Source organism: Poecilia reticulata, chromosome 8 (assembly GCF_904066995.2).
Source record: "Poecilia reticulata chromosome 8, P_reticulata-male-v2, whole genome shotgun sequence".
Classification (NCBI taxonomy): Eukaryota; Metazoa; Chordata; class Actinopteri; order Cyprinodontiformes; family Poeciliidae; genus Poecilia; species Poecilia reticulata.
Genome location: NC_088837.1, coordinates 20,228,755 through 20,241,659, shown reverse-complemented (window position 1 = coordinate 20,241,659; position 12,905 = coordinate 20,228,755). Strand labels below are relative to the sequence as shown.

General features: G+C 40.2%; 1 protein-coding gene across 1 annotated transcript in view; it reads right to left on the bottom strand.

The window, feature by feature from the left end:
• Positions 1 to 12,905, bottom strand: part of LOC103469405 (inactive phospholipase C-like protein 2) — a 77,365-nt gene that overhangs the window by 21,612 nt on the left and 42,848 nt on the right. Inside the window, exon 2 of the mRNA XM_081610173.1 lies at positions 4,015 to 6,501. Coding sequence (XP_081466299.1) covers positions 4,015 to 6,501 — 2,487 coding nt within the window. The remainder of the gene's footprint in view (positions 1 to 4,014; positions 6,502 to 12,905) is intronic.

Below are 12,905 nucleotides of genomic sequence, written 5' to 3'. Positions count from 1 at the left end.
ATATATATATATATATATATATATATATATATATATATATATATATTTTTTTTTTTTTTTTCCTGTCATGCACCAATTTTCGATCTTGGCCTAATCAAATCACGTGTTGCATTGCACAATATACAGGGTGTAATGAGACACTACACGTCCAGCTCCTAATCAGCAAACTGTACAGTCACAAATCAAACCTGTTAGAAGTTCTGATGATTCTAAAGCAAACCCACGAGCCAAATTTACCTGAACCTCGCACACTATCAAGTCATTGTCTGGAGTGCAAACCAAAAAGGTATGTGCTATAGCTATGTAAGACAAGCAATATTACTGTTATACTTAAATGTTGCTTGCTTGAAAGATGTGTCAGCAAATTAAATAAAACAAAAGCAGGCAGAAATATCAATATTGGAGTTTAGAAACTTTACTTGTCTTCAATGCCACGAAAAATAAATATATTAATTCCCCCAAATCTCTGCTTGCACATTTAATTTCCTCTCTTACATTAGCAAAAACAACTGTAGTAACAGTTAACCATTAACTATTTATTTATAATTGAAGTTTCTCCTCACAAAATGGAAAGGAGTGCAAGGAAGCGTGATTGTTTTTGTTCTCAGGCGAGCGCCTCCTCACTTTCAGGTTGTTGTTGTTTTTCTTTTTGAAATTCTGGATCCAAGCATCGGCGTCATGCAGTGTGACAACAGCTATCCAAAATAACTTCTCATTACGTGGATAGAAGTAAACCTTATAACTGGTTGAGCCACCCTTGACAGCAACTTTTGCATTTAAGAGTTTGCAATAACTGGGCCAGGAACATTTTTGCATATATTGCTGTGTTAGAATTTGTATCAACTTCTCTTTGTAGAATATTTTTTTAGAATTCAACGACACTGGAGGGTTTTCCAACATGAATTCTGTGTGTAAAGTCATGCCGTGGCTTCTAAATCAGCAAAATTTCCAGATCATATATGAGGAACCTATGCCAGCTTGTGCAGAGGAAAATGCATCCAACCCCGGACAAGTCCAGAAACGTCCCAAAGAGCAAAAAAGCTGGGAATGTGGACCTGTCTGCTGCAGAACAAGAAGTGACACAGTGTGAGCTCTCTGTCTGCACACTAGCACAGGTGGATGCTGAGCGAGACTGAAGTTTAGCAAAAAAAAAAAAAACTGATTGCTGACTGCACAGATTGCATGTAAGTTAGAGTAATAAGTGCTGTACTCCTCAAACTGAGAGCTGAGGCCTGTTTCTTTGTCCCTCTGCTCTGCTGTTCACACATGTTTTTTCCATCTGCTGATAATTGCGCTCAGTGTGGTCTCTCTTCTGGCAGTGACTTTGTTTCTCATTTTTTGCTGACTTTTTTTTAGTTCAGGGCATGATGTACTGCCTTTTATCATATAGGTTGTATTTAAGTGATTTACTGATTGCTGGTCTCACAGCAATCAGGCCTGGGTTCGTGAAATTAAAATACGCTTTCCGGATATTATGGTAAATTAAAAACGTGACAAAAAACCTGTGAGGGGCACATACATTTTTACAGCAGTGTAGGATTCACGCGGGAGAAGAAATGATGTTTGTAGGGCTGACACAAGAGAATTAGTCAATACTCCCATCCATGTGTGTCTCTGTGCTGGATCCCCCAAGATTGCTGTAAAACCTCTGAGGATGTGAGGCACGAGCTTCCTGAAGACAAAGAGAGTGTCCGGGGGGGACAGAGGATCTGTGTGCAGAGCCTCAAACTCAGTTAACACCTCTTGGACCACCGGCCCTGGCTCTGGAATAATTCAGTACTTGGTTTTGTGCGTGTGATCTTTGAGCCCGTCTACTGGTCGGTGTTTATGCTTCAGTGTGCTGTGAGCTGAAGTTATTACAGGGCTTAGGCACAATTCCCTGCATGCATGTCTTTGACTACATGCATAAATGTTTTTTGGATAATCATTGTGTAATAAAAGCCATTCTGTTTCCAATTCACAATCCTACAAAACCCAATGAGAGGCTTGTGTTTTTAATTACTCCCATCCCCTCCCCCCCCCCTCTTTATTCCTCCTCCAACATTCCCCAAATGAGAGCTCCGTGTCCGGTTACAGCACTGCTTTTGTTTCTGGTTGCCCAGCTCTCTTGTCGCTCTTTTTTTTTTTTTTTCTGTTTTTGTCTCTTCATCTCTCTCTCCCTTCTGGCTTACAGCACTAATGTGACAATGATGGCTGGCACAAAGACGTTTCAGCAAACAAAAACTGAAACTCCAGCTTGGCGTCGCTCTTAAAGGCTTCATTCAGTTTTTCATGAGCTTCCCAGGAAACCCTTAACTCCTACTGAAACAACTCATCTCCTGCCTTGATCCACATAGGAAACATATAAATCAAACACATGTCTTCATTTGTCAGTGTTTACAGACTCCCCCACGCTTTTTAATAAGCAAATGAATCATGTTTTCTTTTGTTTTTCAAAGAATACACAATGGAAACATAGCTGAGGAAAAAGGTAAGTCTTTCTGCAGGTTACTGAGGAACAAATATGTCTGCAGCTTTCAGGACGTGAACTCAAAAAAACTGTTTTAACACCTACTTCCCTTGTGTAGTCAGAAAGGTCAGGAGGTTTAAACCCAGTCAGGTTTGTGTGTTGTTGGTCCTTTGGTTTCCCAAGTAGGCTCTATGAAGCCTTCACATCTGCCCTTCATTTTTGCATTTAAAAGGGACAAGTCCTTATTGTAGAAAGACAAGCACTTATCCTCATTTCCAACCTCTTTCTCTCTCTCTCTCAACTTCGGCACGTTAATTTATTTCCTGAACTTTTACCTTCAATCCAAAAAGACAAATTTACATTTTAAAACCTGGAAGAAGGAAAATAAATAAATAAAAAATCGAGCCGGTGAGCGTTTAGTGCAGCCGGCAGCTTTATTTGATCAGGTTAACACAGACTCCTGCTCAATCACGCAGCGACATTTTTCATACAGGCCCATATATTGGATTCTGAGGACATTTGTTATCAACGATGATTGATGGTAAAGATTACATTCTTATCTGTCACACAGGGCAGGGCTATGATTAAATCCAAATTTAGAATTGCTTAGTTGATTGCTGTTGCACAGAAGTAATGATCTTTAATTAGTGAGATTTGCAAAAAAAAAATATTGCCTATCCTACACATGATTTTTTTTTAAAGCGGTCTAACAATTTAAAGGATTTTTTAAAAAATGTGTTCAGTTTCACAACAAAATACTCTAAACCACTTAAGCCAGTTTGTTTTCTCCACAATTTGTTACATACAGTTTCATGGGGGCATTGACTGACATAATACATTTGTTCAAGATGCATCTCAATAAATTTTAACTAATAAAAATAATAAAAAAGCATCTCTAAACTGTTATTCTCCCATGTAGCAAATAGATCAGACAATGAGAAGCAAAATGTTTGTCTCTTAAGATACTTTATGTAAATATCTGGTTTCAACTGTCCCTATAGCAACAAGCTACACTTCATATCCGCTTCCTCTTTCTTGTGTGAACACTTGCTCAGTGTTCACTGTTTGCTCAAGGAATCAGAAAGGTTAAATAATGATCTTTTCAATATAGCTGTGCAGACATTAAAGTTTTGGAATGCTTATGTGATCATAACAAGTTTCTGTAAGTTGCAAATTTGAATTCAGTTTTACACAAAATAGAAGTCTAACAAAAAAAAACTCCCCATACAAATTCAAGGTTCACACATTTTTATACGCAAGTTATTCTCTCGATTTATTCATGCTATTCTAATTTTCATTAATTTTATTTCCATCCCAACCAAATACATGGCTACTCCGATGTTATATGTAGGCAGTTATATATATTTTTTCTTCAGAAGACGTCTAGTTCATGACAAAAGTTCTTGAGATAGGTTAAGGGTTAAGGAGAGAGGCTTAAAAGTTAGGCAGGAAAGTGGTATACAGATAATTTTCTATCTTTTACATTAGTTTCTTTGTTTAGAGCAGAACAGTAAAAACTTATTACTGAAGACATTTGTACATATTTATATGATGCCGTTTCTTACCTGCACGTTTTCTCTGAGGTCTGTTGCCTCCCTGAGGGGTTGGGTAGAAGCTCTGAAGAGTTCATCCACTACTTTGATCCCCGTGGTCTTGGTGGTGGTATACTCCCGAGCCTTTCTACCTTTCTTTACTGATAGACCCCTTTTATGTGCCTTTCCTCCACCGCGCCTGTTGGTGATGGCCACATGAACGAACAGAGTGGTGTTGGGCAGGAACTCTCCTGTGAGAGATTGCAGAGGGACGTGTCTATAGCCTGGCTGTAGGCACTCAAACGGGATGGTGTACTGACCGATGAACTCGTCTCCAATGTAGTCGTCATCCAGAACCACAAAGCGAAGAACTGCGAGTTCTGGTAAGTTAATCTGGAACTCAAAACTCTCGTCAAAAATGGGGTTATCTCCATTTTGGGAAACTGTCTTGGTTCTTTGTTCAGCACAGTCAGCTGGTATACCATGGATCTCTACATATATGTAAGGCTCAACCACATCACCCTTAGCAGCAGAGCCCCGAGGTTTTGGTAAATTCTGCCCACTGATGACTTTGATGTGGAGAAGCTGTGCAGACACACCTGGTAGAGAGTCCCGAGCATTGGCACTAAAGTAGGACACCTCCTCCCTCATAATGGCAGGCCGCAAGACATAACCGCAGTTTCCATTTTGCCTGAACCAACCAAGGTTAAGATCCATCATCAAGCCTGGTGTCTGGTAGTTCATGGCCACGATCTGGCAGCCGCATTTCCAGAAATCTTGGGGATTCATATTGCTGGCATCAATCCTCATCGATGTGGGATAAACCCTGGAGATGAAGCGCTTGTTATAACAGACAAACTCCTCTGGAAATTCGTTGGCAAATCTGTTTGCATCAACCTCGTTGAAGGAGCATATCTCCCAGTATTTTTGCTCCCTCTTAGAAAGTTCAAAATCCCTGAACTGTACTGACTTGCAAAGACATACGAGGTCAGAAAGCTCCCTGCAAAGCCTGAGTCTTTTGCAGCCCAAACCATTCAGTTGGTCCTTTTCGTCGGCTCCAACGCGGCGTGACATTTCCAGGCCTTCCTCTTCATCTGTCACATCCCCCTCGGAATCAGTGCAGCTTGGTGGCAACTTTTTACTCTTGAGGAGTATTTTGCCTTTAAGTTTTTCAGGTGAGGGTAGGTAGTTTTCTTCTTTGTTGGGTGGTTCAGCATACAGCTTATCCCCAAGAATTTTCTTCAGGTGTTGAACCATGAGCCTCTGCTGGGGGATACAGCAATGGGTCACCAAGCACAGAATGAGAGGATACTCAGAACCTTCAAAAGCATACTGGTTTATGATGTCCAGAACTTTAGAGAAAGCAAGCTGAGAGGCCACAGAACTCCCAACATATACGACCGGCTCATTATCAGGGCCGTCCCAGACTATGACCTCGATACTTCGACACCCCATCCTCAGAGCTCGGATGTAGCTGCTGATGTCTGATGAACCCCAGAAATGATCATCAAGCAGGGAGGCATTATGGGAAGAGTTGATGTAGTAATGAGAGAGAGGCTGAGTCATATCCTGGCACACTTTTTTGTGCTGAGGGTCGAAAATGTGGCATTCCGAGGACAGGAGGTAGTGTGTGAAACCATCGATGGAGAGGTAGCCCCTGTCTCTGCCCTTGGCAGACGGCTCAAATTTCTGAACAATATCCCTGCACATTTCCTCCGTAACTCCCTCCACTCCCTGCTCCACCTCTACAAATAACATCAGATCTTTACTGTCCAGATACTCTTTGTTACTGGAGAACTGAACCAGCAGAAAGAAAATCTCAGGTCGTGTGCAGAGCTCACAATAAGCCTCCACAAAAGTGTCCAAATTAATTGCCTCCCCATATTGATCTTTAGCTTTCTGCAATTCTTTGAATTTCAGCTCTATCCTGGACTCTTTCATTCCAGGATTAAGCCCCTTGATTATCTGGGTTGCTCTGAATAGGTCTATGTGTCCTCCTTTTTCCATATCTGCGAGCTCAAACACTGAACCAATCCAGGACGTTCGTAAGCTCGGTTGACTGGGTTCTGCCATGTCCACCGGGTGGCGACCGTAAGACACCAAATATCTTAGACCCATGACCCACGTGCTGACGATATCTGCGGTACCGGCTACCAAATCTAAACTTTCATAGTTATCTCCATAGATGATTGAGAAGGCGCACTCATCAGGGAACTGATCCGAGAGACCGTTGCTGCGCAGAACCGGAGTTTTCTTCCCCAAACGGACTTCCTTGATGCTCTTGATTTCCAGTTTTGCCTTTTCTGAATCCTTCTTGGATGGCTCCCATCTGAGCCAGTGCATATCTGGGTCGAGCAGGAAGTAGCGGTTGTACATGCGTGAGTTGGATCGCACCTTCTTCATTTCACAACCCTCCAACATAAAGGCCATGCAAGCAGCAGTGCTGTTGATTTTACGGTCACTCGGCATAGAGCTGAAGGACACGGTTTTCTTCCTGACCTGCTTCTGTTTGGAGCCATCCTGCAAATGAAACAGAGGAAAATATTGTCTTGATTACAGGGGAACCTTACATTACTTTTCATTTTAGATCACATTTAATGTGCAATAAGCTCATCCTTTTTTTTCTTTAAATAACTTCACAGTCAGATAAATTACTGCGTCTCTTGGGAATGCATAATTTTCTTTAAACACAGGGTAAATTGTCCTTCAAAGACACATTTCAAAGTACTGCGGACTAGCGTAGTTTAAGTCACAATGTTCTCATTTCATAAGTGTAGTTTAGAGATTTAATGTTACTTTTTACTGCAAATAGGATGTGTTAATAAAATATTCATCCTGCAGGCAACCTTACAAAAATATGTTTTTGCCAGCCGGCTTCAAAGACGAACCACGTTTTGCTCCATGTCCGTTAATAACAAAAGCAAAAGTATTAAAAGGAGTAAAAAAAAAAAAAGTAAACCACCTGCACTGGCACGGCTGAGGTTTTGCAACTTTCAGGGCTTGCTCGCCTAGCTGGCAGAAAGCAGACTGTGCTGCCCCACTTCCACACAAGGCTGTAGTTTCCTAGATAGCCTGAATTCTGATGGCCTAATTTGAGATGTCCAAACTGGGTTTTCTGAGTAAGACATACCAGAGAGGCCAGTACAATACAAATCTAACTCTGAAAAACTTTAGACAAATGGCTTTGAGTTTTACCACGGCTGAAGGACAAAATATTTGTAGTCCAGAAAGTTTCTCCAAGATAAAAAAAACAAACAAAGTCTAAGACACAAGCTATTTATTTGCTCTGGTTATGTGACTTTTTAAAGCTTTACGAGGACAATTAGAAAAGACTGCCTGACGGCTTCCCCTGACCTCCATCCAGGTCAGCAGCTGCCTGATGGATTTTAATTGAACAAAGTCAAGCTCCAACAACAGTGTGACCACACTCAGTGAAAAACTCCAGGACGATCTGTTTCCCACCTGACGGTCAGGGGAAAATCTGTCACAATTTCTGAGCTCCAGGGATGAGAAAAAGGCATGATCATCACTCTTTGACTGTTTTACAACCTTCATCTGTCTTCCCTTTGTGTCACCTGTCACTATAATTTCATTATGTTTAAGTCCTCAGAAGAGAGAGAGAAAAAACTTGTCTTAGATTTTCGGCTTGCACAGTTGAGAAATGTTGGCATGCACTTGTTTGTGAGATTGTGCCAAGACCTGCAGACATATGGTAATGCAGACACCTTTGCCAAGTTTAAGGGCGGAAAGGATTACGCTGCTAGCACAGCTAGGGAAAGTTATAATTCCAAGTCTATTACAAAGATAATTTAGGAGAAAAACAACAACAAAAAAAAGAACCCACTTCTCATGGGTAAACTGATGTGTTCCCGTTTCCTCCAAAAAATAATCCCAGGACGAGTTAAGGACTCATTTGATGAATCAACAAGATAAGAATCCACACTGACTGGGGTATTATTGGGGATAAGCGAAACTGAGCTCATACTGAGTAAGTTACTCTGTAAAAAAAACTAAATATATAACCAATCAAGCCTCATTATTTCGAGGTGTTCTTTAAAAAGGTATTGCGGCAACACGAGGCCAAAGGCTGTGAAGGTAATTTAGATTTTCATTAACATTCAACTACAATTAGCCGGGCAGATAGAACAACATGCTGTTGCTATTCTCCCTTCAATCAAAGCATAGCCAGTTTGCCGTGGTTGTGACAGGAATATTTTTGCACATATTTAAATCTACGCAGTCTTATTTTTTTTCAGGTGAACTGTCCATCTGGATATTTGCTTCTGCAGTCAACAATGATTACCTTTTTGAAATTTTAAAACAGTTTCATATAAATCTGATGACAAAATAAGATGCTCTATGCACATATTACGATGACTTTATATACAAAGCTTCAAAACTGAGATACCAATTTCACTCTTATTTCCACAAATATTATATTTTCAGCAGAGAAAAAAAAAGGCTTTCAGTGGAAATGAATACTTTTTGAAAATTACAATTTTGCTTTGTTGTAGACTTTTTCTAAACTTCAAAAGTAAAAAAAAATTCATTTTAACCATTTCTACATCAGCTTGGAAACATCTTTATACCCTTTAAATGTATCTGCGTTTTGTCACATTAAGCTAGCTGTGCTTTTATTAGGAGTTTTTAGACTAACAACACTAAGTGGTGCATAATAGTGACAGGGATGGTTTTCTGGATGTTTAGTATGTACTGTGGTGTGTATTTGTATTCTGTGCTAAAGATTTAAGTTCTTTGTTGTCACTAACAGGCTCTCTTGCAGGACTATCTTCCATATTCCCATCAACGCTGACCAGTCTCCCTGTCCTGATAAAGGACAGAACAACCACAGCAAGATGCTGCCACCACCATATTTCAGCAAGAGGGACCATGTGTTAAGGGTGTTTGTTTCATACCATGCATGTAGTTTGTATCTCATCTAACATGTCTGCTGTGCCCACAGTATGGAATGTGGAAGACTGCAGATGAATTCAACAAATGAACAATCCTTCCACGAAGGGGAGATGTGAGGTGTGTTCAACTAATAGCTGATGTTTCACCAGATTCTTCCACCACGCTGTGGGTCTCGGCCTCTTAGCTGCTCCCTTTGCAGGTTCACCGTAGGTGAAAGCTATGCCTTAATGGGTTTGCGGTTCTGCCGTACTCTTTCCATTTTCAGAGCTCCAGGAGGTGTTCAAAGCTTGTAATATTGTTTTATAACCTGACCCTGCTGTAGTCTTCCTTTTTGTCCGTCTTCAAATTTGTCTCTGGCCTCTCTGCTGTGTTCCTTGGTCTGCATGTATGTGTGAGCATATATGCCCATCACTCATGTCTACTTGCAACATTTTTCAGCTACTTCATCCCGTAAACACGTCGCATTTTAATTTACGGTCGTATGCTCTGGACTCTGTGTTGCTTCTGTTCCTGCGGTGATGTGGGGGATATTTTCGCAATAACTCACACCTCCCCCATTCTCCTCCACATAGGGTCAGTGGCATCTCTTGGCGGGGTCAATCACTTCCTGATGCAGAGATCAGCATGCTGGGGGGTGGGCGCAAGGCAAAGGCACAGCTTCCCAAAAATCATCCCTTTTTTTTTTAATATCGCCTTTTATTTTTCCCTGTGACTTTTGTCACAACCTGACACTTGGCACCATAAGGTGACATGTGAAGCTTGACACCTGGGAGGCAATTAATGCGACAAGCTCTAAGCTCTCATGTATAGCAACAGCAACAGCTCGCTGATTGCGTCCTTTCCCAGCTGAATAAAGTATAGCAAAACAAAAACTCTTGCCTTTCTTAGCGGTAAAGTGGGTGCACCGTACCGTCCTTGCTCTCATGGTGATATCCACCTGTCTGCTTTGCTCCCCTTTGCTGCCTATGGCTCTTACAAGCACATAAAAACCATCACCTTTACAACACATACTAAAAAAAATACAGCACTGCAGAGTAACAGCTGAAGGCCATAAAGGGAACATAAATTGGCAACCATGTTTGAATAATCAAAGGTCTCTGCTAATAAAGAGGGTTTTCAATGCACAGGCGACAAAACTCTCCCCTCAACACGTTCCTGTGGGACTCTGAACATACTGCTTCCCTCACAACCGAGGCCCGCTTTTGCCACCAGTCCGGAAAATCTCAAACAATCCCACCTCCTCATCACGGCTGTGCCGGCTGCCCGCTGCTCGCCTCCTATCATATCTCAGCTCCCAAACAGCTCTGCCGAAAGCAGTCAGCCACGGCTTCCTTTCTCTCACCCACAGAGCTACTGTGTCATTTGTGTGTGTGCAATGAGAAATGCCGAACAAGACAACAGGGGGGCTCGTGTAATGGGGAGCGAAGACGGCGCGGCGCACTGCCTTCTTAATGACATGCTCTCCAAGACAGGAGTAACAGCATGTGAGGTCTGTTTGGCCATATGTGTTTTTGAGAATCACAGGGTCGCTGTCTCCACAGATCTGTGCACTCTGACAGACACAAACTAATCAAATGCAAACATGTACATGCTAACTAGGCTGCAGGAGATTAGGAAAACATGATAATGTTGATGAGATTAACAATATAACAGGAGATAAATGAATAAATACCGTAGTAAGTAGGAATAGCTTCCTGCTTGTGGGTTCTTTGGAAAAATAGACCCATATCAAGAGTAGTCTATCAAACTATTGTAAATAAAACGCAATGTTCACAATTTGCTTCTTAATAACAACAATTTATTTAAAATATTATGTATTTTGTACATTTCAAACATTTTTTTTAGTTAGTTTTGATTATTATGATGTAATAGTCAGCAAATCATCAAAACTGCAAGATACAGTTTCTTGGAAAATTACATCAAAACCAAGGAATCAAATCAATGAAAATTATTTTGATATAAAAACTCTTCTTACACCATCTCAGAGAATAATTCTTACCTTAAAATTGACTATTATACTGTTATTAGCATCCCCCACCAGGAGGGTGAGCTACAAACGGTAATTGCTAAAGAAGCCGATTGTTTACATGTTCTGTGTCCAAATGTGCAAATGGAAAGTTGAAGAGGAAGGAAAAATGCCACATTGTGGAGGAATAAAAGGCACACCAGCAACAAGGATGATTACAACCATGAGGCTTTTTCAGAGAAATTAAATTGTGAGTTTGTATTATCTCTAAGCTTTAATTAAAAAATAAAGGACTTCCAATATATCACTATTTATGCAGCTTTTTAAAAATTAATTACTGAAATAAATCCCTAAACCCTGGTATAAAAGTTTTGAGGGAATTCCTTGATGTTTTTCTTTCTTTTTAGTTAAGGTAAACTCAATGAAAACTCTCTATATTAGCAGTATTCTTATTGACTCAACATTTATTTAGCTATATTTTTTTCCCCCTCATCTCCAAGTATTACTACGTAACGAGTCTGCACAAAACAGAAAACAAATTCTAAATTGGATCATTATGTTACCACCTTTCACCATACAAGGGAAAACATACTTGAATTAACATGAAAAAAATACCAAACAGCACCTTTTTGACACACATGGATGTATATTTTAGCACAAACAATATGATTTCCAAGCAGCTGTTAGCTGAGAACCCTACATGTTCATCGACAGATGGAGCTCCCAGGTGCTCTGTCAGGTCGCTCAAGTCTGACACTTGTTCAGTCCTCCCCTATCTCCACCTTATGCAATACATTAAAGACATGCACAATCTGTTATCGTTGTCAGGAAACAAAATTTACCCTAAAAGTATCCCAAAATTACTGCCAATTTCTCAACACAAGTATTTCTTAACATGCTAATTGTCCAAACAGCCTCTATGGCATCTGCTGCTAACATTTCTATTGCGTACAAATAAAAATGACTGAAAGTGTCTTCTTCAGCAGTGTGTTGTGTAACAGTTATGGGCTACGCAGCTAACTGCGGCTACAAAAGCAGCATCAGAAGATGGTTCTTGAAGGAGCCTGAGGTGTGAATGAAGACAATCACTGTTTTAGTTTTGGTGTTTTTTTGTATTGATGATAGGGGGGAAAAAAACAACAACAAACAATTACAAATACACAATGAGGGTCAAATTAATTCAAAATAAATAAATTCAAAAGATCAAAGTTCTTGTCCTTAGCTCGCCATCCTTTGCTCAGAAGTGGATCTGAGAATCTGATCCATCAAAAAAAAACCCGACCTAAAAGGCCAAAAAAAACCCATTAGGCGGTTTATCAACAATAAGTATGTGCAAACACACAAATACAATAAATATCAAATTCAATAATTAAACTAAACATTTCAGTCAGGTTAACTTAACCATAATTTAGATAAACAAAGAGAATAATCATATTTCAAACTAATCCATTTAAGGTTAAAGTTGAAATCAAAGTTCACTTTCAAAATATCAATCAAGAGAAAATAAATTAACTCAAAATACTCAAGCAGTGTGAGGAAAAAGAAAATATACTGCGCAATATCAATTTAAATGTAGCTACATCCTATTTTCAATCAATTTCATTACAAAAGTAATGAAATCTTGCACAAAACTATCAATTACCTTTCAGCAGAGAGTGCTAGACTGCGATCAGCTGTGAATCCCGGTGACAGCCCAGGTAACAACTGCCACAGTTCTAATAAAAAAATGCTCCAATGAGCAATCGAGCAAAACTTTCATGCTGAACAATACTATCAACCAAGCAAACTCACCAATAGTTCAAATCACTTTCAGAGATTTGGGTGAATTTTCCAAGGAGAGATGATCAGCAAGACGCCAACAGCCAGTCACAATCACAGTGGAACAGGTGGTGTTTTAAACTGCGCTGAGGCGGGGCTTTAAATAAGTTGAAGAGTTTGGGGCAAAACAGGAAGTGGGCCCGTAAAAATAAAAGTCTGACTAATTGACTAATTACGGGTTACAGGTTCCCCCCCTAAACTCATGTGCGTCCTCGCACATGCAAGC